The 25,549-nt window shown below is 40.9% G+C and overlaps 2 protein-coding genes across 6 annotated transcripts; one reads left to right on the forward strand and one right to left on the reverse strand.

The window, feature by feature from the left end:
* Nucleotides 1-501: 501 nt before the first annotated feature.
* Nucleotides 502-21,958, reverse strand: ift122 (intraflagellar transport 122 homolog (Chlamydomonas)). Of its 3 annotated transcripts, XM_036008238.1 has the most exons (30): nucleotides 21,794-21,958; nucleotides 20,849-20,915; nucleotides 20,671-20,755; nucleotides 20,506-20,584; nucleotides 20,340-20,416; nucleotides 20,126-20,192; nucleotides 19,892-20,038; nucleotides 19,574-19,708; nucleotides 18,996-19,071; nucleotides 17,307-17,498; nucleotides 16,763-16,901; nucleotides 15,877-16,079; nucleotides 14,789-14,926; nucleotides 14,408-14,572; nucleotides 13,992-14,189; nucleotides 13,544-13,684; nucleotides 13,160-13,213; nucleotides 12,333-12,494; nucleotides 10,864-11,030; nucleotides 9,387-9,558; nucleotides 7,970-8,072; nucleotides 5,575-5,715; nucleotides 5,372-5,472; nucleotides 4,126-4,226; nucleotides 2,777-2,942; nucleotides 2,521-2,638; nucleotides 2,304-2,432; nucleotides 1,592-1,668; nucleotides 1,307-1,471; nucleotides 502-1,190 (listed from the first exon to the last, which is right to left on the reverse strand). In XM_036008238.1, the coding sequence occupies exons 1-30, from the start codon at nucleotides 21,835-21,837 to the stop codon at nucleotides 1,104-1,106; spliced, it is 3,696 nt and encodes a 1,231-aa protein (XP_035864131.1). In that variant the 5' UTR covers nucleotides 21,838-21,958; the 3' UTR covers nucleotides 502-1,103. The 3 variants fall into 3 exon arrangements, with proteins under 3 accessions (XP_035864131.1, XP_031172248.1, XP_035864132.1); XM_031316388.2 differs by lacking the exon at nucleotides 19,574-19,708 and having other exon boundaries at nucleotides 5,372-5,469; XM_036008239.1 differs by lacking the exon at nucleotides 19,574-19,708.
* mbd4 (methyl-CpG binding domain protein 4) lies at nucleotides 21,828-25,530 on the forward strand. Of its 3 annotated transcripts, none has more exons than XM_031316410.2 (8): nucleotides 21,828-22,070; nucleotides 22,187-22,503; nucleotides 22,610-23,331; nucleotides 24,368-24,433; nucleotides 24,547-24,681; nucleotides 24,782-24,931; nucleotides 25,048-25,151; nucleotides 25,247-25,530. In XM_031316410.2, exons 2-8 carry the CDS (start codon nucleotides 22,358-22,360, stop codon nucleotides 25,319-25,321), a joined length of 1,398 nt encoding a protein of 465 aa, XP_031172270.1. In that variant the 5' UTR covers nucleotides 21,828-22,070; nucleotides 22,187-22,357; the 3' UTR covers nucleotides 25,322-25,530. The 3 variants fall into 3 exon arrangements, with proteins under 3 accessions (XP_031172270.1, XP_031172272.1, XP_035864133.1); XM_031316412.2 differs by having other exon boundaries at nucleotides 22,610-23,319; XM_036008240.1 differs by lacking the exon at nucleotides 24,368-24,433.
* The last annotated feature ends 19 nt before the right edge of the window (nucleotides 25,531-25,549 follow it).

The raw sequence follows: 25,549 nt of genomic DNA on the forward strand, positions 1-25,549 counted from the left end.
AAGCAGATCGGATTAGGGACTTGCATAGAGCAGAGATGGAATTAAGACACTCAATTTCAGTCTCCCTCTCTCTCACATTCCCCCCACACAAAGCACTACAGGAGAAAACTCCAGAAATAGCTATGTGGTATGTTCATTTTCAAAAATTAGAGATGGCAAAGATAGAACCAGCCTATTTGTGATCTAAACAGTTCAGAGTGGACAGACTACAAATTAAATTTCCTGAGCAATCCAATTTATTTGCATCTGTGAAAGCCTAATCTGTGAGCCTTTGGGGATCAATACATTATCTATCTATCTATCTATCTATTTATCTAATCCCTAACCACTGTATAATGCAGAGCTCAACTTATAGCCTTAAGTGTAATCAGAGTCAGTGGGGCATAGCCCTCATGGCATGCACTCTCACTCCAGCTCACACAAACCTAAAGTTCAATCTGAAAGAGTAAGAAGTTCATATACTCTGTCTCTGTAACATCATTAAGAAAACCCACTGTAATAAAAAGTACCAAAATATTTTATTGAAAAGGTTTTTTTTCTTTCTTTGTAACAATATGAAAAAATACATTCTCATGACTAAACAACAGATGTCCCATACTGTTATAAAACATACAGTACAGCTTCAGTATATAAGTCTGTGGAATGCATTTGTTTGCATCTGGCCTTCTACACAACAAATATATGTTTTCTATTAGGATAAAATAGTGTTTTTTAAATAAATGTTTTGCTTGTTGCCTTTAAAGTGATAATGTAGTCAGTACCAGATCAAGGTAATCTGATCCTACTAATCCAATTGAGTTGATTGGCTGATGGTGCACTTTTCTTACACTCTATAATAACAACGCACAGACACTACAGGTAATTCTTCAGTCACTCATCCTTGGATGACAAAGAGGCTCTTGAGAGGGAGCTCAAGGAATAGCATGCAACACGTTCAAGTTAACTTCACAATAATGTCTATGTATATTACAGTTACAACTATATTACAGTGCAAAAGAATAACGATGAGATGTCCGAAAATCAACTGCAGGATAAAAATCCAAAAGGACAAAAAGATCAGCTTCAGGGTACAATTGTTGTACAGTTGTAGCAGTTGTAGTAGATCAGTTTGGTTCATCGATGGGTCTGCGACAATAAGGACAGCAGTTGTGCTGAAGCACCAGGAGCTCATAATCCTCACTGTGAAACATCTACGAGGAAACACAAAGATACGAACATCAGAACAGCCCAGAAAAAAACTGATCTGAGAATAAATGTTATCTATAGAACATGAGCAACAAGATAGTGTGTCTTATAAATGCTGTACCTTGAAGCAGGTGGGGCACATAGTGATGCTCACATCAGGCAGCAGGGAGCGGAAGTATTCCCATTTGAGCGGCCTGGGCCAGCGTTTGATCAGGACGTCCCTCCTGCTCATGGAGCGAAGCACCGAGCGACTCACCTTGACGGGGACAAAGGTTGAGCCCCCCTGCTGTTTGTACACACATAAACACATCCAAATTCTATTATGGAGCCCGTCCTTTTACCCTGTCCAGCTGGTTTGGCCAGTTGGTGGAATATTAATCACCTCATCTCCTCTGTCCTTTCTTACCTCAAAGCTCATTTTGGCTGTAAATGGGTCTTCCTCTGGATCATCCAAACCATCATCCATCCTCAAAGCCTGCAGCTCTGATTTGGTGTTAATTAAGAACAAATAGCTCAAGCAATGCACACATTTCAACATTATATTTTATTTGTTATGGGTTTTCTGTAATTTTATATTTTCAAGACAGGAAAAAACTCTTATAAATGTATCCTTCAGAGACTATTCTAAAAGTGAGTGTGTTCAAAATGCTGATCAGTCGTGCCTGTCAGTCACGTCGTGGCTCTGGAAGAACAACGCAGACCTCAGTGCCCTTGAGTTTCTGCTGGCTAATGCAGGTTAATCCATGCACTAGGGCTATGGCTATGGCTCTTGGAGGGTTAGTGTCATTAAGATGATACAGGAGAGCCTTGCTAACCCTATAAGCTCAAGAGCTAAGATGACTTAGCTCTGACAGCTTACCCACCAGCCCAGAATCAAGGCCAACGCAGTCTAAACAGCTTCTTAGAGCTGTCACACACCGGAGGGAAGTCACGTGCTTAATTTCGAGGAGATGTGCAGTGTGTTAGGGCGGGGATACAGCCTCTCAGGACCAGAAGAGTGAGGAGTTAATAATTCAAACAAAAAAGCATGTGAATCATTTGTTAGTGTGTGTGTGTGTGTGTGTGTGTGCGTGTGTGTGTTTTATGCTGTTACATAGATGTAGATGATCAAAGGATACCACCGTTGTCCATATCCTGCCAGCGTGCATCCCTCTGATCTGTGTGAGGAACTTCTAAGTCAATTAGAGACACAGCGTCTTCATCACTGATGCCCTCCTCCAGGTAGAACTGCACCAGAGGCAACACCTCTGTACACAAGGAGATACGCTACATTAGAAACACAAATGCTGTCCTCTGTGGCCAATACTACACACCATGTGTTTGTGTGTCACTGACCATATGATGAGGCTGAGTAGATGAAAGGCTGCCTGCAGTTGATGCACACGCTCCCCTGGTTGTTCAGCAGGGGGTTGTTGGTGGAGCAGCGGTAGCACATCATGCCTTCAATCAGGTCCTGCAGTGAACACATGGAAGTTTAACCCACACACTTAAGAGCAAAAGACAGGGGTAACTGCTCATATATAATTATTTATGAGCAATATTTCAGAACTGGTTAAATATACCAGCATGTACATCCAACTCTTTAACGCACCTCGCTGTCGTGAAACGGTTTGGAGCGAATGGTGAGGCTGCCCAGTTCTATGGACTCCTGGAAGCGAGAGGGAATGTGCAGCTCCTGGAGTTTCTCATAGGAATACCTGGCAAGCTTATATGCACCCAGTCTTCGACTCTGCTTGGCCAACGCATACAAGGTGTTACTAACAATAAGGTTAAGGAATACTAATGTAAGAGACACAGCTGGAACAGGGATGTTGATTTCTAGATGATCTTATTTAAAATCAGTTATTTTTTATGTGGAAACATTTGCACTTTTGTGCATTTATAAATAGACATAACTGTATGTTCCCTCATTTTTTACTACTTAATGAGTAGAACAAAAGCCATGCTGAGTTAGTAACATTGGCTGAATGCCTTGAAAGTAATACCTTGTTTAGGTTGTTTGTGGGCTTGTGTGTGTGCTTATACAAGCATGCGTGCCTGTTTTTTGTGTCTGAGTTGAGGAAATTGTTGCTTATTTGTATTTATATGGAGATGGATTGTTAAGAGAGCAGCTCTGAGAGTGGCAATGACAGGTCAATGAGTTGCAGCTGCAACAGCTCTATGCTGGCACTCCTCCATCACCTAAAATGTAACACCACTCCTCTCCTTTCCTCTCCACTCAGCTACTCTCCAGCTCCACCCACACACCCAGTTCTGTTCCATGGCTGGGACTGTTGATAAATGCACGTCCTCCTATTGTGAAACTTGTTTAGTGCAGCTTTTCTGTGACATTGTGTTTAATTGTTCAAACCATTTCCAACGCATTCCGGCTAAGTCTATAAATCTAAGTTTAAAGTTTTTGGAACACCTCAGTTTGGCTGCAGAGGATTCCAGCTGCTCAGCCTGATTTCCTCCTCAAAGGCTGGGCTTTCCTTCCTCATACTCTGCCGCCACTGTGTGTGACTACATGGATATGTTTGTGTGGCTGTGGGTGGCTTTGTGTGTGTGTATTTTTTCAAATTAAAGCACATTGTTTAGTCAGTGTGTTTATGCATGTATGTATGTATACGTATGAAAGTTCACTAATCAAAGCATTTGTTTACATAACGGAGAATGTGCCTCTTGCTGGCATCGTCTCCTCCTCCCCATCATCACCCCTTTTCTCTCTCTCAGCAGCAGCATGATTTTCCGCAGTGGTGCCAACTTTTCTGTTTTCTCTCTACTTCTATCTCTTTTCCACCACTTTATTATCACTGTCTCTCTGCCAGTCTTGATTTCAGATTGGCATGTCTGTTCTTCAGAGTTTTCCAGAGAGGAAGAACCCCACAATACTTTCTTCTAAAAGATATTTGCTCGATATCTTTCGCTATGTTAGGACTACATTCTCAAATGGAAGGATACACTTTCGAAATGCCTGGTGGTATGTCCTTGGTGAGGTTGTTCAGAAGGAACCTGCAGATGTTGAAGAGCGTCTCTGGCATGTGGGAACTGAAGGGCTCATCCTGCAGATAGAAAGAGTTAAAAAAAAGGATTGAAAAATGAGAGAAGTCTCTACTCAAATTTGGGTGGTTTACATTTTCATTTTTTAAAATCTCCATCTCTCCTACTGCCCTGCTTAATTGTTTCATCTTTTAGCCCAGTCTAAAACCCTATACAGTGCCTCAGCCCACCTCACAGTGCCCTACTCACTTTGTTTGGGTGACAGGGAAAGAAAAATTTGCTAAAGCAATCACTAACTGCACTTTATCCCAAAAGTTAATGAGTTCAAATCTGTAGTGCCTGCCCCGGAGAGTTAAGGTGAGATATAGAGGTTTCCTGCTCTGGTCTGGATCACAGCGAAGCCTCTCTATATTGGTGTGACCAGAGCCGAGCAGAAAGCTGAAACAAACAAATGAGGACAGTGACACAGGCCAGGTCACCCATTTAGTGCTCATAACCAGAGATTACTTGTTTGTAAGTAGGTTAGGGCTGAGGACTTAGAGAAGACCACTGATGCAGTAGTCATCAAGGTCAATTGAACAGCTGGTTACCATGGTGATATGGATCAGAGAAGTTACAGGAAGTGAACAATTTCGACTGTTGCATAAAGGGCATTATCACCATGAGCAGTTATGTGTAGTATGTTTATCATTATCCTTTTCTGTTAGTCAACTTTTAAGTAATACATTTGCACAAATGTTTAATAATGTTGGTTCTTGAGTAGTTCAATGTGATCAAATTCCCTTTCAGTGGTCTCCACCTGAAATTAACATCCTCAACTCACTGTTGTTCACTTTACCGAAAACCTCTGTGCACATTTTAATTTGTCCTTTACCCTGAGTCTTTTCTTGAACTGACATAATCTTGCAGAGCCAGGCCTTCTCCTTGTCAAACCCACAGCGGTCTCGAGAAATGTGAGTACAGAAGTTGATTAGAAAGAGGGCAGCAACACAGTGGGCTGTCAGTATACCTCATGTTGAAAAAAACTATATTAGGAACATGAATATGTTTGTTCCCAAACAGAAACCTAACCACATAGCAGGTACTGTTTCCAGGGCTTTCAATCTGACAGCAATCATATGTCTGCCTCCTAATTTCTAAGGCCTCCTCCTACTTTTGTCTGGTCTGTCTATAAAAGATTAGGGTTGACAAAGTATCACGTTCACACCGTGTAGCGCTGAATGGAGCGATAGACGTGGTAGAGCTCGGCAAGATGCTGAAAACGCTCAAACTTCTTCAGCATTTCATCCCTCTGGTCTTCACTTTCTGCTTCAGACAACATACCAAAAGGATTAGTGGGAAACAATAAATGCATTAGGCTTTCGGGTAAAAACAAATGCTTCTTTCCATTGCAGTGACGATGGGTCTCACCTCTAGCAATGTCCAGACACTGCATAGATAGCATCCAATAATAGTACCCTGCATCGTTGAACCTGTTCTCCACCACTGCATTTTGGGTAAGCTGCTCGAGGACTTTAACTGCTTCGTTCTGTCGCCCTGCCTTGTGAAATGCTATGGAGTGAAAGAAATAAAGAAGTGGTGATTTATGGATTGTTATGATGTGTCCTTGAGGAAATACTGGATTTCAAGTGCCAATCTAAAGACATCCTTTATTGATTTTTATGTGTGACAAATTTGGTGCCAAGTTGTCATTGTTGTGGTGGTTTTTCACTGCACTTCCCCAGATATTATTTTCACAATCAAGCCTGAGGCAAGTATTATGTATATAAATATTTTTTCAGCAATGGTGCCTCTCGTGTCCTGTTTGGCAAAGATTTATAAAAGGAAAAAGCTACCAGACACTGTTAAGAACAACATAGCTTTCATGAACTGGCTTTGGGTTGATTATATAATATTAATAATAAAAAAGTACAAAAGCAATCAGTGTGTGTTTATGAAAGTCTAGGATGACAATACAAAAACAATATGTCTGATGTACACTCTATTAATGTATTCTATCGACACTCACACATCTGGGAAGAATCATTCAGAATTAGCTGTGTTTTTCGACACAATTGGATTCTCGTACCCTAGAGATTTTTACTGTACCTAAAAAAAAAACACATAAAAGTGTAGCCCCACACACACACACACACACACACACACACACAAATATGAACCTAATGGAAACAAGAACGTTTTCCAAATGTTTCACATGTAATTACTAACATAAGTATTTTCCAAACAGGGAAGTTGCTCCTGAATATGAAACACCACAGCACTTTGACATTAAAGCCCTAATAAACGTGAGCGCTATTCTTCATGTTCCTATCAGAGGGTAATTAGCAGCAGCTTTAGGCAGTCGGCCCCACCAGTGACCCTGCCCCTGCAACCACAGTGGGGGGTCAGGATACATTAGTGGCAAATATTTATCAGTCTACCTAACTGGTTAAAAACCACATTCAGCTGCTGTTGGTAAATGTTAGGAAGTGACACCCACTCCTTTGCCCTTACAGAAACACAAAACACAAGCTGACCAAAATGCAGAGTACAGCAGTGGTTCCCAGCATTTTCAGGTCAAAGCTCTCAAACAAATACATGTTTGTGTTATAATACTGTTTGACAAACTTGTAACTTATTTTTACACACAATCCTCATTTTCATATATGTATATAGTGCTATATTTTATTTATGTCCTTTCATCTTATCTTACATCCTATTGCCATTTTATCTTTTTTTTAATCTTTGTATGACTAGTGCTCTTATTGCGGCGACTAGTGCTTTTATTGCTGAGCTCACCCCTGTCTCGTAGAATATGTTTCATTGCACCGTTGACCCTGTGTTAACCAACTAATACAATACAATACAACTGAATAATACAACCTGAAACTTCATAGTAAATACACATTAACAAGTTAATGCTTTGGACAATTGTAAACTCAATAACCAACATGTTCTGTTCATTCTGTGTATAACTCAGGTCAATCAAAGTTTATATCATGATCAATCAATTAGAAAACTGTAGAGTGATCCAATATGCAGTATGATAAAGACTTTGAGTGAATGAAATTGAGAAATATGACAACTATAAGAGGATATATTCAAACTGAAGACATTGATTATAAGAAAACAGTCAAACAGCAGTTAGGTGATAAGGAAAAACGCAGCAGACCCAATAAAATGTCTTGATGGACTTCTGGAGGTTCAGAACCCCATTTCAGGAACAACTGAGCCACACTTCAAAATGTTTCCAATAATTCAGCCTAGTGTTAACTTTTTTCAAGTTGTTATTGAGAAGTACCAGTGCAGCAGACAGGAGACAGGCTGGAATCCTAGATTCAATTACAATCACTAGTAACACAATACTGCATGACCATAAGAAAGCTCTGTTCAGTCATGAGTTCCATGGCAGGCAGAGGAAGATTATGTAGAAGAGGAAATATGCCTGCTGAGATCATAATTACAAATCTATGAGCTGATTATAACTATGGTTACAGTTGGTAATCATCATCAGAGCCGCTTGTAGTACTGGTGATTAGAGGCATGCATGCATGTCATTCAGTTAACAGGCAGCTCAGCTCTGTTCTGCTCTGCTCCAGCAAAGAGGATCATGTTTTACAATAAATTCAGAGAATCTTAAGGAAGTAATGAAACATGTCTGCTTCGAGAGCTGGCCAGGGTTTATAACTTCCATATGTAAACGTTGGCTGTGAAATAATCCTGGAAACATACATTTAAAAAAAACATTTGTGAATGTATACACTGGAGCATCCCAAATAGCCTGACTTAAGGTGAAAGTAAAGCCCTGTTGGTGATGCAAACTCACCTTTTTGTGCCTCCTCAAAGCGGTCATTTTCTGCCAACCACTGGGCATAAGGCACATAGACGTGATTTTTGAACTGGGGGTGCTTCTCCACCAGTGAGAAGGCCTGAGAATGGACAGGTGAGTGCAAAGAAGAGACATAAAATACAGTGTATGTTACAAGTTGACATGAGAATGTATAAGTCCCAAAGACTGTAATATGGAGAAAAGTTTTGCCCTGATTAATTACGGTTAAACTGCATTTGATTAGGGACATGCAAGTTACCACACATTATTCAGAGAAACAAACATTACAGCTCTTACGCTGTTTGAATAACAGGGTATAAAGAGCTGTTGAAGTGCACTGTGGACACATATTTGCCTGTTATAGTGACTGATTAATCTAAATGTCTTGTGGCAAAACCTGAGCCAAGAAACACACACCAGTCATACAATACAGTTAAAGAGAGCTAGAGACTGTGTGTGTCCCAGGCCTGTGAGCCTAAAGTCATTTAAAAAAATACTTTGTTGTAGAAAAGAGTGGGAGCAGTGAATAGCATCCATATGGCCCATGCTGTAACAAAGTCTGTGCTCTGTCCCGTCTTGGTGTCCACCTCCCCCAGTGAAGCACATAAAGCCTAACCATTCTCTTAACCCTTCCTCAAGCCTCCCTCTCTCTGCTCTCTTTTTTCTCTCTGAAGATCAAATAAATATCCAGGAATACTTCCTCAGACACTACAGCAGAACCATGTGATTTGATGTTCTGTTTTTGGCTCTTCTGTTTCAGCGTGCAAATCACCAATGTGCATCTCGGTAACGCCCTAAACTCGATTAAAGATTAAAAATGTTCTTCTTGTCTGAGCAGCATCATGGAGGAATTGGATTGGAAGCAGAAAAGAGCTTTAAGCTGATACTCTTTCAATGCAGTTGTATTCTGTGCTTCTCACTCCCTAATCATCATGTGGGCATGGATTCAGAGAAATCCAAAGCTGGATGATTAGCTCTGGTGTGTGTGTGTGTGTGTGTGTGTGTGTGTGTGTGTGTGTGTGTGTGTGTGTGTGTGTGTGTGTGTGTGTGTGTGTGTGTGTGTGTGTGTGTGTGTGTGTGTGTGTGTGTGTGTGTGTGTGTGTGTGTGTGCGTGCGTGCGTGCGTGTGTGGTTTAAGTTTGTTAAAAAATCCGGCAAATGCATTGTCTTATTGTTTGCATTCAGCTGTGGTTACTTTAACAAATACAATACACTTCTAGTGAGACCCCTGCTTAAATTGAACAAGCCATGAACATCAAGTGTTTTGTGATATGGGTTTCTGAGTACCACAATAGTTTATTTAGAACAGTCCCATGTGGTTCACATTATATTTATGTGATTGTCTCAGGAAACTGTATATAAAAGGTGTGATAAGCAGAGCAGGTGTGCCTTCTGTGTGAATAATTGTGTCGTACTTCTTCCCAGTGCTGAGTTTCCACATGCAGCTGCACTAGAGCCTGCAGGTCTCCCATCTTGGAATAAGTCTCTGAAGCATAGCCATGGTGCTTCAGCCTCTCGAAATAGAACGCACACTTTGCCAGCGGTTCGCGTTCAGCCTTGTCCAACTTACGAGCAATGTCGATCAGCCTGGGTGAGAGGAGAGAGGAATGAGAGAGCGCACACGCACGCGCACACGCGCACGCACACGCACGCACGCACACACACACACACACACACACACACACACACACACACACACACACACACACACACACACACACACACAGAGGGTGAGTGCAGATAAACCCTGACATGGGGGTCTGCTGTATCAAATTATGCTCATGACCCCAAAAAGAATATGAACCAGGCTCACTGGCTGAATCAGATTCAGGTTAAAGAGCCCCGATTCTGTTCAGCTGCAGTGTTTATAGTGCTGACCCACTGGTAGCACCACAGGAGACTTACAGCATGCAGACAATAGGTCAGATGGAGTCAGTGGGGAGTTCTGATATGACCACCAGACCACTGGCTTATCAGTTTGCCGGGTTTTCAACAACACACACTCACACCCCTCATTCCCACTATGCGTGTATGAGTGAAAGCTAATAGAAAGGTAATAATTCCCTATGTACTTTCTTAGCTATCATGGCTTTCACTCAGCATATCATTGGATGGATATTTACTCATGCTACCTTGCCTACTAGGCAAAACAGATTGCAAGTTAAAGATCCCCCGAGACATGTTTTAAGACAATTCATGTCTGATATGGTTTTTCAAGAAAACATGTGAAGTGATCTAATTACAAATTATTAACTATTAACTACTGGACACAAGATGTCTACTACAGTACATCACTGAAAAACTCAGTGTGTGTGTACCGGAGGCTTAAAGTTTTCACAACACACTTGTTGTGTTGGCTTCCAAACTCGTGATAAAACTTAAATTTAAGGTAAGCCCAGTGAAAGTTTCTCCCTTCAGCAAATTATTGTGAAAACAGCATTCTAGCCTATAAAAAAGTAAGTGAGGGTCAATCATTAAAGTCAAGTAACAATAAGCAACACATATTTTGAGTTGAGAGGAACTTTAAACTTAAACACATCCAATCAGGAGTCTGCAATGGTTAAAGCATGTGAGATGGCTTAGTGGGCTATAAGTGTGGATCTGTATCAGATTCAACCTTTGGGTTCAGGGGTTTAAATGTGGCCCTTTGTATTTTGTCCCCTCCCTGTCCCAAGCTAGATTCACCATCCTTCTTGTTGAGTATTCAATTCATGTCTAGAAACATAGACATAGAAATGTGCCTAAAGTATTTTGGATGACATTTATAGATTTGGTAAAAAATCCTGCACACAAATCTAAAAGGTGGTTTAGTAAATGTTAGTAAATGTTTTTTTTACTAAAAGGTGGTTTAGTAAAAAAAACTGAATGTTTCATACAGTGACTGACACCTACATGTCTTCCCAGCCGTGTTCCCCTATAATGTCTATGGCTTTGAGATGTTCTCCTGCTGACAGGTACATCTCCGCTGCTGCCCGGGGCTCCTTGCTGCTCTTAGCCCAGTCTGCCTGCTTGGTCATCAGGATCCGAGAGTTCTTAGGGTCTGTTGCTCCAATAAACTCCTGCAAAAAAGACAACAGAAAGAGTCTTTTCAAACACTTACAAACTTACTAGTCTCGCTTTGCCAGACTCTCCTCCAAAGCGCGCTGGAGGAGAGTCTGGCTACTCCACATAGCATTCGGGAATGGGAAGAAAACATGCTTTGGTTTATTGGCATTTCTTTAAACCAATCACAATCGTCTGGAGCGGTGCTAAGCACCGGTGAAAAGCTGCGGTGCCACTGCAAAATGGGCTCGGAAGGAACTTGTTTTAGTCGAACGTCTATGTTTAAAAGTTGTTTTAGTCGTGCAACAGAAAACTCAGAATGGACAGACAGTCTAGCTAGCTGTCTGAATTTGCCTTGCAGAGATCTGAGAAAAGGTTAACCATAGTTCTCATAAATCGACCGGAGTTTAAAATGCCAACACAAAGGAAGCCCAAGGCAATGAGTGAAATCCGGCGGATTTTCCGGCAGCAACGGAGCAATCCCGGGAGTGGAACGTCAAGGATGTAGACTACAAACGGTACCAACATACCAATGGATAACTGGGAAATCCCCATTAACACTGATGAGAAGCGAGGGATGTATGTAACAGTTAATCTGAGAGGAGGGCAAGAGAAGTCCATTTCAGACAGACAGAATCACTTGGGTCAAGGCCGAGACAGGAGAAAGACAGTCACACAAACAGCAGGGGGCTAGCCCTCCGGTGTCCATCCTACCTAAAACAAACAGCCTGTAGGACCAGATGGCCACACAGCCACATAAATATACAGCAGCCACATCAAACAAACATACAATCTGATACATACACACACAAATATACATGGACAAGTCATAGCTGTGTCATCTGCTCCAGCAATGTGAATGTAACGCTGATGATCAAAGTGTCCCCCCACATGTAAACATAATAAAGCATGAATTTGTCTCAACTCCAACTGACCTCCTCATCAAAGTATTCACGTAAAAGCAGACCCTCACCTTATTTTTTCCATTTGTGCTCCATTTCAAACTCTAACTATGTGTGTAAGTTACCCTTGTGTTGTACATGGATATGTCTGTAAGAGCATGGCGTGTGTGTGTGTACTGATCAGATGATATATGTGGAGATTTCAGTGATATATGAGGAGATGAAAGACATACGGTAAAGGGGGGCCATTTGAACACAGTTCAGGGCCCCAACTTGGCATAACTGCACATGATGAGGAAAAGCATATGTTCTAGACCCCTAAAACATGCAGTGCTTTGCAGGTTGTTCTGTCCATATTGATACAAAAGTATGTTGTACATACGTATGTGCATTTTTGCCAATGAATGATTTAATCACCTTGGCATACTCGAACATGCGCAGGTCAGTGTACATGCTCAGGGCTCTGGATTCATGGCCGGTACGTTTGTAAAGCTTGGCTGCCTCGTGGAATTTCCCCTGGTAGGCATAGACGTCTGCCAGGAACAGCTCATTGTCGTTCTCACCCCGCTTCTTCCTCTCCTGCAAATCAGGCAACACAAACACGGCATGTGAGCAGAGATAAATGCATGTACACCCATAACATGTGTGTTCACACACACAATGAGTCAAAAAACACAGAAGGCACTAACAACTACTGGCTTGCTGGATGCAGTCAACCTCACCTCTGAACCCACACTAAACTCTTACACCATCGATTATAATGAAACTAGAGAACAAATACAATGTTTATAGAATACAGTAAACATTTCTTTCATATCACTGGAAAAAAGCACACTTTCAAAGGACATTTCCCCTTTTCAAAAGTGAAAACAGCTAAACTTCTGTTCCGGCACTAGCCAAGTTGAAAAACACTTTCCTCTGCTCTGCATGTATATTGTCAAGGAATGTGTGTGTGCTTTGCTGTGTGTGTATATGTGCTTGCATGTTGTGCATATTGGACCAGAGGAGGTAATTCAGGACACAGGTTCCTCCCTTGTTCGAGAGGTTTTTAAGTGTAGCTCAGGGCACAGCCTTGCAATTAATGTATGATGACTATAATAATTGTAATTGACCCAGTATCCCCAAAGCCTCCTAAATTTAATGATGTCAGCTCTGGTTGGAGCAGAAATCAGCAAACAAAAATGTGAACTTGACTTTCCACAATATTGAAGGATTTTCTTTCCCTTTTTAAGAGTAGGTATTACCTCGATGCTATTGATGAGCTCCAGGTAGCGCAGGTCTCTGATTCTAATGAAGGCCTGAAATTGGGAAAAGACAAGATATATTTTAGAGGATGGTCTCTCAGAACCTGATGTTTTGTGTTTTCTTTTGCAGTACCAGCTTCTTTAAAACCCTGGAAAAAAGTTAATGAACAATTATTTATATTTGACTGCCTGGGTAATGTACCTTACATGACATGAAGCCTAAAAGTAAAGCTAAGAGTAAGTTAAGGTAAAAGCAAGGTACTGTCACCACATTTGGAGGAGTTGCTGCTGTTTTGTACATTTGTGTGTGTGTGTGTGTGTGTGTGTGTGTGTGTGTGTGTGTGTGTGTGTGTGTGTGTGTGTGTGTATGTGTGTGAGACTGGCCTTCTTGGCGGTGTCAAAGTCAAGTCCCTCCAGGGCCTCTGTGGCTAAATCCCTCCAGTCACTGTCCGTCACACCTAGACAGGCGATCTGGTAGGCCTCCTTAAACATCTTCTTCTCCAGGTACTGGTACATGGGCGCTGACTGGACAGAGCAACAACACCACCGGCAAAAAGCATTACAAACTTGACATTGTGAAAACAGCAGCAATCAATGAATAAGAAGATGACCACAAACAAAATGATATCTTCACCACACTCGTCTCAATAACTCATAGAAAAGCAATTCATGTAAGTAATTTTTGTCTTTGTTGTACAAACGAATACCATGATATTTAAGATTCCAACACCAACCAACCATTGGCAATTGTGTGCTTTTATTTCTACATTATGACCATGTGGAACACCGTCATTGCCTCCAGACTACAATCGGCTGACGACATACTACACACCTGAGGTACCTCCACAGCCGACATGGAATAGACGTGGAGACAGAAGATCTTAGAGCCGTTGTAGCCAACCATAAAGCCTTGCATCTTCTGCTGGTGTACAGGGAAGTTGCTAGCCTTGATGTTAAGGTAGCCATTGCCAGAAAAGCACAGCATGTCCTCACACTGGGTGTTCCAGGCCACACTGTTAGCATTAGGCTCCTACAGGGAGAGCAAAAGAGAGGAGGCAGATAAGTGAGGGTAGCGGGGAAATAAGGTCTAGAGGTGACTGTGGAACACAGACCAGGCAGGAATACATATAAGATATGTACCTGTACCTAATACAAATAATTACACATACATGTGTCTATTTTATTCCATCCCATTGCACCTCTGGACAGTATTTATCATTCCCTTAACTCTCTCCACTGCCTGCTGACCTGAAAAAGCAGCTCTTCACTGTTGATGTCATAGACTAGGAGAGTGTTGTGCTCATCCACCACAGCAAGTTTATTGCGGGAGGCGCTCATGTCCAGGCAGCGCACCGAGGTAGACAGCTTCATCAACGTGATGGGAAACAGGTTGTCAACAAATATCTTCAGGATCTACATCACAAAAACAATGACAAGCAGAGCGAGATCAGAATAGAGCATCAGAACTACCGCCAGCTGTAATGAATGTAAACCCTAAACAGGAATAAATGTTGCCACTTGCAGCCCCATCCACATAAAAATAAATCTTCTTCAGGAAGAAAGGCGTTTCTTTTATGTTCAAATTCCTGGACCACTGGCTTAAGAGCATGATTTTCTCAAAATACTCACAGCTCCATTCTTTAACCCTACTAGTAGGCCCTCTCTGCCTGGCGGACCACCAATCACTTTGATGTAGCGAATTAGAGACTCCATCACCCATTCTTTTTCCCTGACACTGGTGAAGGACAGGCACTGGAGTCTCTTCTCCTGCACAAGAGCAGAGCGGGAAGGGTGAGACCACAATTACATTTAACACATGAAACACAGATTGCTTCAGTATGACAAAATGATTGTTTTTAATTATTTCACAGTGTGTTAATCACACCCTTATTCAAGCATACTTATAAATGTTAAAAATCTTCGTACATTGTTCTTTTTTAAACACTGCAAAGCGTGGCTTGACATCAGAAAGCATTGCTATAAAAACACAGACATACACAGCTTATTTATATGGTCTAAAAGCTGTCTGAGGCATGAAATACAGGCATGCCTGTTAGAGAGAGATCTGAAGCACCTCTGTCACACACAGACAGATTTAAAAGAAAATAACCTCTGTGTTATGGCTGCTCCTCCTCCCTACCAGCCTCTGTCAAACACATAGAGACAAGAAGCAGAGAGGAATCCAAGAGACACCCATTGGTTCAACAGACTGTGGTCCTTCCCCTTCCTTCAACTGTCTTGCTTTATCCAGTTTGAAGAGGGTTAATAAGGGGAGAGAGACAGAGCCTGCAGAGCACATGCACAGCTGGAGCCTTTTGCAAACTAGGCAGAAACATCTGGAAAAGCAGCAATTTCAGGATATTATCATTTTTTTACTGTTTGGGCTAGTATTGAATGGCTAAACACTGATTCACTCTGTGTCCATCATGTTAGTGCTCAAATGTCTCTACGACCTCTTGAGTAATCTTTCAAGTGTTCATTAGAATAATTTACAAAGAACCAAAGTGTAACTGCAGGTTAGTAGAATTTACTGTATTATGAGAAGCATAACTGGAGGAAAACTGTTTAGCTCATAACGTGAGGAAAGACCCAAAACACAGGCTCTATAGAAGCAAGCAAGACATTTTAAGTAAGCAAATGTAAATGGATGTTTTGGATGCTTTTGTTTTTATGACCATTACACTGCACAATGACTATTCAACCATATCGCTTCTGACCTGACAGAGGATGATATGCTGGGAGCAGACCACCAGCAAGTTGCATTCAAACTTCCTGCAAATTTTCTCCTTGATCCGGTAGTGCATGTCTGAGGAGTCATCTGAATAAAGCTCATAGATGAGGATCTTCTCAGGCAGCTGGATAGCAAGACGGTTTCTGTAGATGGCGATCTTCTTCACCAGCTCACGGCACTTTATCCTCACTAGGGAAAGAAGGAAATGAAGGGAGAGAGTGACATGTGAGGGTGAGGAAAGTTTAATTATCACAGCCAATGCATTCTGTTGAATGAGTTTTTTCAGGGCTTAGTGTTACAATCTGTCATGCTGCTCTTCCTTGTATGTGTAAAAATGAAATACTCTGTCATCTCTCCTTTATAAAAACAAATGAAGTTTGAAATGAGAAATGCACCATTTCAAAAACCCTTAACAACTGTTAATAGGACAGATACGGTGGATATGAAAAATTACAATATATTCCTATTAAAGGTATTGGTAACGTTTAAAGTTTAGTCCAGAAAATACTGCCTCAATAGACCTTTTTCACGGCAGACATGTTGACATGTCACATTAGGAAAAGCACAGGTGTATTCAAAACCATTAATGATGGCTGCATTCCACTTAGGAGAGGCCCTGGTGTTGTGCATGCTGACTCACTGAAATAGCTTACTGGGACACTTGATGGAATTGAGCCATTGTTAAGGTTATCAATTTCAGTTGTGCTTTTCCTACTATGACAAGTCAACATGTCTGCCGTGAAAAAGGTCTATTTCCTTGATCATGGCACTTAACTGTGCTGCTTCAAGACACATACATTATTATTTGGAGTGTCATCACAATAGGTCCTCTATTATAGACTCAATATCCTGTTGCCAAAGCAAAAGTCCACCTTTTTGTTCAGTGATGAGGTGCTGGACAATGACATCAGTCATGCTGTCTCTATAAGCATAGCGATCCTTGTAGAGACCGTGAACTGTACTGAAGATAAGTTGGTAGCAGGCGATGGTCCCATCCTGGCAGCCCAACACCTAGATAAGAGATAACAACGTAGCAGTACATCCTATTAACACCTCTAAGAAACTGTGAGAGTGGGAACATGTTCCTGTTGTTAAAGCATCTATCTACACAGTAAAACTGAGACAATCTGCCAGCAACCAACTCATTCTTGCATGCCCTATCACTTTCAGTTAAATATAGTGAAAGGAAGATTCCTAAGGTGTTACTGTTAATATAAAATTACTGGTGTAACTGTGTAGCTAAATCAGATCAAGGAAAAAGTGTCAAATGCAGATTGGCACTCTGAATATAAGGTCTGAGCTTTATCAGTGTTTTGCATTACATGTTCCTACCTCTTTTCTTACTCTGACACACACTATTATTTAAGGGTAGGGATAACTTATCCAGACATATGGCTTCACAAGCTGTGGACCCACCACAAAGTTGGAGTCAGGCTTAACCCGGCATGTCCACACCCAGGCATTCTGATCTCCAATGGTGCCTAGCCGCACACCGTCTTTAGTGTAGAGGGAGGCCTGTTTATCAGAGCCCCCCATGACTATATACTCGCCCTTGGAGAAGTAGCTGACGCAACAAGGGTCATAGGTGAGAGTCCTGTCTTTTCCAATCTGAAAGAGACAAAGGGAAAAGTGGACATTAAACCAAGAAGTATATCTCATATTTATTGCCTAGGGACCTGGGCCAACACCTCCAACTGTCTGGGTGGACACACATCAAAGTTCACAGTACATTCAACCATCCCTTTGGTGTTTGATGAAAAGATAGACAAAAAAGTGTTCCCCTCCTCTATTGTATTAATCTTCAAAGTCCATTTGCACAACATCAAAACAGTCCCCCAACTCTGTGCATCTGTTTCTCCTCACTCTGGAAAAAAGCTGGCTGACAATCCAACTTATTTTCTTTCATTGCGAACAATTCCTGATGTTGTAATCAAAACAGAATGTTCACTTAAATAGATAAATAGGCCAATGACAATTTATGAGCCAAAGGCATAACGGCAGAGTAATGAACAGTGCATATTTGTCTATAATTACGGTACTGCCAACAGGGAATTTAGGAGGAAGGCAGGACAGTTAGGGGGCCATTAAAGCATAGCAGGATCACTTCAAATGTACTGTTATGATTTCAATAGAGCCTGACAGTCTAATTACAACAGGAAACACAGGTCTTAAACTCAGTAAAGTGTTTTTAATACCATATATTTTGGACAGATAAAAAGAAAGTATTGTCATTTCGTATTGCTAGAGCAAGTGATAGCACATACAGTGAGCTGATAGTGTTTCAAAATGCCATCAGTCTTCTGGTATTTCAGAATCAGAATCAGAAAAGGTTTTATTGCCACAATAAGTGGCAATAAAACATTTCCATGCAAGGTAATGAGACTGCATATATTTAATATTTATTTATATTTAATCGACATGTCCTTTTAAACAGTATGAAGTGACAAAGGGGAAAAAAATTATTTTATTAGAACATGTTGCATGAGTAAGACTATATATGTATGTACTGTATATGTACATTGCCAATATGTACATTTCCAAGTCACCATGTTGGTTGTACTAAGGCTAGTCTCACTTTGCCAGACCTTTCTCCACAGCGCTGCGGAAGAGGGTCTGGCTAGTCCACACAGCATTCCAGGATGGGAGAAAAACGTGCTCTGGTTTATTGGCATTTCTTTAAACCAATCACAATCATCATCGATGGCGCTAAGCGCCGGACAGAGCCACGGTGCCACTGCAAAATAGCCTCGGGAAGGAACTTGTTTTGGTGGAACATGTGTACTTTCAAAAGTTGTTTTAGTCGTGCAACAGAAAACTCAGATTGGACAGATAGTCTAGCTAGCTGTCTGGATTTACCGTGCAGAGATCTGAGGAGCAGTTAACCATAGTCCTCATAAATCCACCGGAGTTTAAAATTCCAACACAAAGAAAAGCGGAAGGTAATGGACATCCGGCCGAAAAGAGGGACATCTAGTGGAATTTCTGGCAACACCGGAGCAATCCCAGAAGTGGAACGTCATGGATATAGACTATACTTAGGCATACTATATGGTAATTTAGGATTCAGGATTATTTTTTTTTTTTACATAAACCTGTGGTATTCACCTGCTTTCCACTGAGCTGATAGAAGGACAGCTTCTGACCCCAGTCTGCCACAGCCAGAATGTCATTGTGCTCATCCCTGTGAAAATACAACAAAAATGACTTTTGGCATAAGTACTCCTGTCAACATACTGTACTACTGACAGAAGTTTCGTGTTTAGGAAGTGATGACTGTTAATAAAAGCAGAGAGGTCACCCTTCATCTAGGGGACGCGTGGTCAAGCCCTTTCCCTTAACAATTGAAAGCTTTTAGCTTTACTATGTTTTTATCCTTAACTATTTGAATTGCATGTCAGGGCAATGTATTTGTATCTTCATTATGGTTGTATACAGTAAGACTTGGTATATATCCATGTAAGCCTGTGTGCTGAGCGTCCATGAGCAAGAAGCGGAATCCCTTGCAGCTCAAGAGACACTATTCCCTGGCTGACCTCAAGCTCTGACCTCCCTGTGATGACAAAATCTTATTCCGTAAAGCAACCCAATAATAATATATCTGGTGCATCTTGTCATTGTCTGTCATCACTGCCACCTTAACTTTAAAGTTTTATCTTCCTGAGTGCCCTTTTCTCTCAATGAACTTGTTCGTTTGTCCTCTGTCATGGCTACATCTGCACTCCTGTCTTTGGCTGTAGGGGGCATCAAAGAACATGGACAGCTGCTCCGAGGCATAATCCTCTCCCTTCCAATACTCCCTGGTTGACCACTGCCACCTGCTGGCCCCACACAAGCTATTCACTGAAATGCAATGTACTCTCAACATGGATGGACAGTGCATAAGTGTGTGGCAGTGTGAGGTATTACATTTAATAAATTGCCACTATTACCGCTATTTTTTACTTTAAAAAAAAAGAAAGAAATTCTAAACTCTTATGCTGCAATAATTAAGTAAGACTAACTTAGAGGGGTTCCAGGCTATAGACCAGATAGGAGAAGAGGAGCCTCCTGGACGTTCTATCTTGACCTTTTCCTCTCCGTTTTTGTTCCGAATGCTCACCACTCCATTCATCATACCAAGGGCAAGGTACTGGCCATCGTTTGTCCACCTTCAATCAAATGAAACCCTTTAACATGAATGTTTACATTAAAGTATAAAAATGTTGCAGACAGTTATAACAACAGCCTTTACTTACCCACAACATGTTATTTTGCTGCTCACTTTATGTTTGTTCACAGATTTTTGCTCCGGGGACCACAGACCTAAAAATGTAAAAAAAAAAAAAAAAAAGGTACTCAGATGTCCAGTGCTCCATGTGGGCAAATTCTCTATTTATAGGTTTGATAGTATATTATGCACAATATTTTAAAGTCCACAATAGACTCAAACTCCACAAAAGGTGCACTCACCAAAATCCCCAGTAGAGCATGAGGCAAGTTGGTGAGTGACAGGGTTGTAGGCAACACACTGGATAGAGTCATTGTGACTACAAATAAACACATGAAAAGAAAAAGATGGAGTAACACACTACAGAGGATGCATTATTCTACAGTGATGAGTAAATGTGACACTTACGTATATTTTAAAATACCCTCCAGTTTAGACGTCCAGATGATGATGCTTTTATCTGCTGAGCCTGAGGCAAACCTTTTACCTGCAGAAGAATGCATTAGTTAGTAAGATAACAATAATGACTGATAAAGGAAAATGTAGTGTACAAATGAAAAGCCAGTTGAGTACCATCTTTAGCATAGGCCACACAGTACACTATGTCTTTGTGTCCTTTTAAAGGCTGGATAATAGCTCCATCTGCTACGTCATAAACCTGCAACAAAAATGCAATACATTACATGTAATAATAATGGATGTATGTTCTTTAGATATAGTGCCTAGGCCAAAGAAAACAGGAAAGCCTCACCAGGACACGAAGGCCTGCAGCAATGATGAGTTGGCTGCCATCTGGCTTGAAAGCAAGATCATAAACACTGCAAAAGAGAATCATGGATTTGTCTTCTGAAACGGTTTTTAAATTGATTTATTCGTCAACCAACAACTATTTTGATGATTAACTCATGGTTAAAGTAATATATATTAAGTAAACATGCCAAACATTCATGCATTCTAGCTTTTCAAATGTGAGGATTTGCTGCTTTGCTCGGTTTCTTTAATAATAAGCTGAATATCTTTGGATGTATCTCTGGGTTTTGGATTTTGGATCGGACAAACTAAGAAATCTGAAGAGGTTGAGGTTGTGTAGATAGAGAAGGGCAGTTTTCCACTATTGTATGTTTTTTTGAGTTTGAACGCTAATTGTTTACATTGCAAATAGCAGTAGCCTATGCCAAAAAAATCTTATCACAAGGTCCACTTGTCCCCCCCCCCGAGGCTTCAGTCAAACAGCTGAAAATAAACTATAAAGCAAATAAAGTTATGGTTGTTAATTTAGAAATCTGTTATCTTGTGTACAGCGAGGTAACATATATGCTACATAAGGTTATCTAATATCAAAATGTAACGTTATGTCATTTAGCTACAGCAAGCAATAATGTGCAGCAATAACCAAGACTTAACGTTAACTTGGTGTTAACCGTTAACGAGAGCTAACTTTAGCTTCGACCTAACCTTATCTCGTGCTATACAATAAAGCTGACATACCATTGATAGAACAAATATGCTGCATGTAAACTAAGATACAATAATCATTAACCAGTTTTTTTAACCGAATTGCTGCGGGCTAGCTAGTTAATGCTAGCCAGCTGGCTAACACTAGTTTACATAGCAACCGCCGTTGCTAACCACCTAGCGTTACATCCCAGCATTGGGCCCAAGTTGACAGCGTAAACACAAACATCGAGACCCTCACCATTGATCTCGAATGGTTTCTTTCCATGCTAGAACGGCTCTCATTTCCACCTTTTAATAGCAAACGGGACTGATGTTTGTATCAACAGGTTCTTGTCGCTTTTTTGGTTTTCATTCGAAGCTCCGTTTTCATAATTCGTTCTCACTGCGCAGACTCGGATCTGCTCGCTACTTCCTGCATGCAGGAGGCGGCAAGCCTCCAATGTTGACATCAGAAAATATCCTGCAAGACAACATGAGCACCCATACACTCCTGTAAGAAAAAGAAAGAGTTCGAGGTTAGTTAACAGTTGTATTGCTGTTTATCATGTCAGCATCTGCTGTAGATCCATGATATGTTACACTGTATTACGTATAGATGTCATCTATGTTTTGTTAATGATATACATTTCAGGTAAAGAAGATTCAGGAATGGCTACTGATGTTGGTTGTAAAAAGTCAGCAGCTGGACATTGAGCTGAAAGCGGTGAGTGAGCTTCAACAGTGACTCCTCCACGAACCTACCACTCTCTCAACCGGGTTCAACAACAACAACAACAACAACAACAACAACACACCTCTCAAAATGGATACTAGCTGTGATATCCACCAAAGTCACAAGGACATGGATGACTCATGCCACGCCTCCACATTGCCCCTTGGCTGGATCAGAGAGGTTAGGCAGCGGAAAGAAGGGAAGACAGCAGGCAAAATGGACATCTACATTACAAGGTGACTAATTCTTTTCCTGTAACCCTGTCTCTATAATCATACCTCGAACCATGACTAAGTGCTTTGCAGATAAGTGTCTAATGGATTTTTCTCTCTGTTGTGTAAGTCCCCAAGGGCAGAAGTTCCGTTCAAGAGCATCCCTGCATGCTTTCCTCTTAAAAGATGGAGAAGGGAACTTAGACATAAACCTCTTTGATTTCACCACATTCAAGGACAATGTTGTCACCACTTCACAATTACTCCCCTCCCAAGTAAAACAGAGGAGAAGAAAGAAAAGACATGCAGATGGACAGCAGATGACAACAGAAGATGCAACAACACCTCCAAATAAATCTAAAAGACCCCCTTCCTCCCTCAGAAGTGAAACTAAAGCTGGAAAAGTAAAGAGTGCAACTGTAAAGTGTTGCATACAAGCTGCACCTACAACCACTGAGGATGATGTCAAACTGCAGAAGAGCCCTCAGAGGGCGGGTCAGAGTCTGAGAGAGAAGGTACTCAGACTGGCTCCTTCCAGTAACCAACAAAACACTCTCATTGTTCACAAGGACGAAGAGGCAGACTCGCAGCCTTCTGTCCCGACTCTGAATGTTGAGCCTGCCACTGAGAGTGAGAACGAGGGTGAGGATGAACGAGGCGGAGATGAGATACAGATTCACAGCAAAGGTGACAACAAGTCTAATTCTGAACTGGAGGCTGTCGCTGAAAGTCACCGGGATGAGGAAGGCGAGGTGTTGTTACCTGACATCACGTGTGGGAGCTGCACACCAGTGAGAGATTCCCAGAATGATGATCTACACTGTCTGACAGCTTATGAAAGTAGCAGTTCAAGTTAGTTATCTCTGGATCTACTCTTTTCTTTTTTTTTTTACTTGTTTTAATTTCAGCATCTTATACAGTGCAGTACAATCACTACAATTTAATTTTTTTTCTTTATCCAGTTTCCAACTGCCTTCACATTTCTTCTTCATATTTCTTCCAGTTATGGATACATAAAAAAATAAATAAAAAATAAATACATTATGTAACACAAGGAAACTAAAACAAAAATTAAAGGAAAAAAGTGGAATGGAGATATGTTCAATGAAGAGGGAGAGAACAAGAATTGTCAATTATTACAGAATATATGAGATTTGTTCCATTTCAGAGTTCATTATTTGAGGCAGGATCAGGTTTCAAGTAATACACTTGATGGTGGCCACTCGTATGATTTGTAACAAGTAGAATACTTCTTTAAGGTATCAAACACGTACTTCCAATAGTTACTCAACTTCAGACATGACCAAAAAATGCACAAATGATTATTTATTTGCAGTGTCTGGAAGTATATTGTCATTACTTTCTATTTGAATTCCCACCAAGTATTATAGTCACCAACTGTGCCTGTCTGTACATTAATTTCTACTTTATTTTTGTAGGGTGTTCGGGTTCATGCACATACATATTTGACACAGTTTTTAATCTAGTGGGTAGGCTGAGTGTGTTTGATAGACCCATAGATGAGGAAGGAGTCCAAGGTTAAAAATGCAGATCAGGTTTTTTTTTCATTTTTTTTCCATTTCTTTGTAAATGTCTTCATAAATTTGTGTGTGTGTGCGTGTGTTTTTTAAGCTAACATAATATCAAACATCTCAACAGAAATTGTGTGCAATAATAAAAGTAAATCAAATAATAAATAAGGAAATTCACTTACAGGACACACACAACATGTCTGAGGTCAAACATAAAGAACAAAGTGAGGAAGGCAGTATATAGCCTCTCATTAAGGTGAAGTAACTGCACCCTGCCTCAGGTGTGATCATGGGGATTTCTGACATGTTAAGAAATGTGTTCTGTTTTTATGCATAAATATTTCCTGTCTACCTAGAGTCCAAGAGTGTGGAAGACAAGCGAAAAACAAGCCCTTATTTCAGCAGGAAATCCACCAGAGATGGTAATGTTAAAATGGTTCATTTAATACAAGAAGCAAAGAGAAAGCTTGTGTGTATGTGAGATATACGATATGCACTCAATATTTAAGGAGACGTGTACACTGTCTGCAAACAGGCCTTAGCCCACCCAGAAGGAAGGCCTTCAAGAAGTGGACACCCCCTCGCTCACCTTACAACCTCGTACAGGAAACCCTTTTCCACGACCCTTGGAAGCTCCTGGTGGCCACCATTTTTCTGAATAAGACCAGTGGTAAGATACAACATACACACTTTGCATTGCATCACAACAGCATTGTTTCAACCAGTACTCAAGTCCAGCATTTGTATTTTTTTGTCTTACTATTCTCCAGGCAAGATGGCCATACCAGTACTGTGGCAGTTCTTTGAACGTTACCCGTCTGCAGAGGTGACCCGCGAGGCCGACTGGAAGCCCCTCTCCGAACTTATGAAGCCACTAGGCCTGTATGAGCTTAGAGCCAAAACACTCACTCGATTCTCAGGTGTGCTTGTCCTTTATTGTGAGGGATGTCACTGTAGATTTGTGTTTTTTCGTCAAAAAATTTGAAGCAATATCAGTTGCCAGAAAAATTTCACAATCCCTTTTTCTCCCGTGTAGATGACTATCTAACTAAACAGTGGCGTTACCCCATTGAGTTGCATGGTATTGGGAAGTACGGCAACGACTCCTATAGGATCTTCTGTGTGGGCGAGTGGAGAGATGTGAGTCTTATCCCAACTATTTTGGATTACATTAGTTTTGTAATGGTCATTAATGCCAAATCTGATGTTTTATTGCTATTTTTTTTATGTCAAAGGTGAAACCTGAGGATCACATGTTAAACAAATACCACGCCTGGCTGTGGGAGAACCATGAAACATTTGGAATCTGAAACACATAATATGAGGAACTGCAAGGAAAATTTGATGTGGTGCAGACAAGAAAATCAGTTTGATCACATAAACAATACACATAACAATATTAGTATCATGATGTACATGCAATGTTAAATCTGGATACCTTTCAAATTATGCAGTTATATTACTTCTTCCTTTTAATTTTTTTTACTTAATGTGTAATAAAATGTTTGGTTTAAAAGTTGGAATGATTCATGCGTGCA

The sequence above is a fragment of the Sander lucioperca genome, chromosome 12, assembly GCF_008315115.2.
Source record: "Sander lucioperca isolate FBNREF2018 chromosome 12, SLUC_FBN_1.2, whole genome shotgun sequence".
NCBI lineage: Eukaryota > Metazoa > Chordata > Actinopteri > Perciformes > Percidae > Sander > Sander lucioperca.

Bases quoted from the DNA above. Each gene is read 5' to 3' on its own strand.
- ift122 (XM_036008238.1), bottom strand. From the start codon at position 21,837: ATGAGAGCCGTTCTAGCATGGAAAGAAACCATTCGAGATCAATG. The intron at 20,916-21,793 runs GTGAGGGTCTCG...TCTCTTTTGCAG, and splicing joins GAAACCATTCGAGATCAATG to TGTTTATGATCTTGCTTTCA. The intron at 20,756-20,848 runs GTGAGGCTTTCC...TTTTTGTTGCAG, and splicing joins CTGCAGGCCTTCGTGTCCTG to GTTTATGACGTAGCAGATGG.
- mbd4 (XM_031316410.2), top strand. From the start codon at position 22,358: ATGGATACTAGCTGTGATATCCACCAAAGTCACAAGGACATGGATGAC. The intron at 23,332-24,367 runs GTTAGTTATCTC...CTGTCTACCTAG, and splicing joins TTATGAAAGTAGCAGTTCAA to AGTCCAAGAGTGTGGAAGAC. The intron at 24,434-24,546 runs GTAATGTTAAAA...GTCTGCAAACAG, and splicing joins CAGGAAATCCACCAGAGATG to GCCTTAGCCCACCCAGAAGG.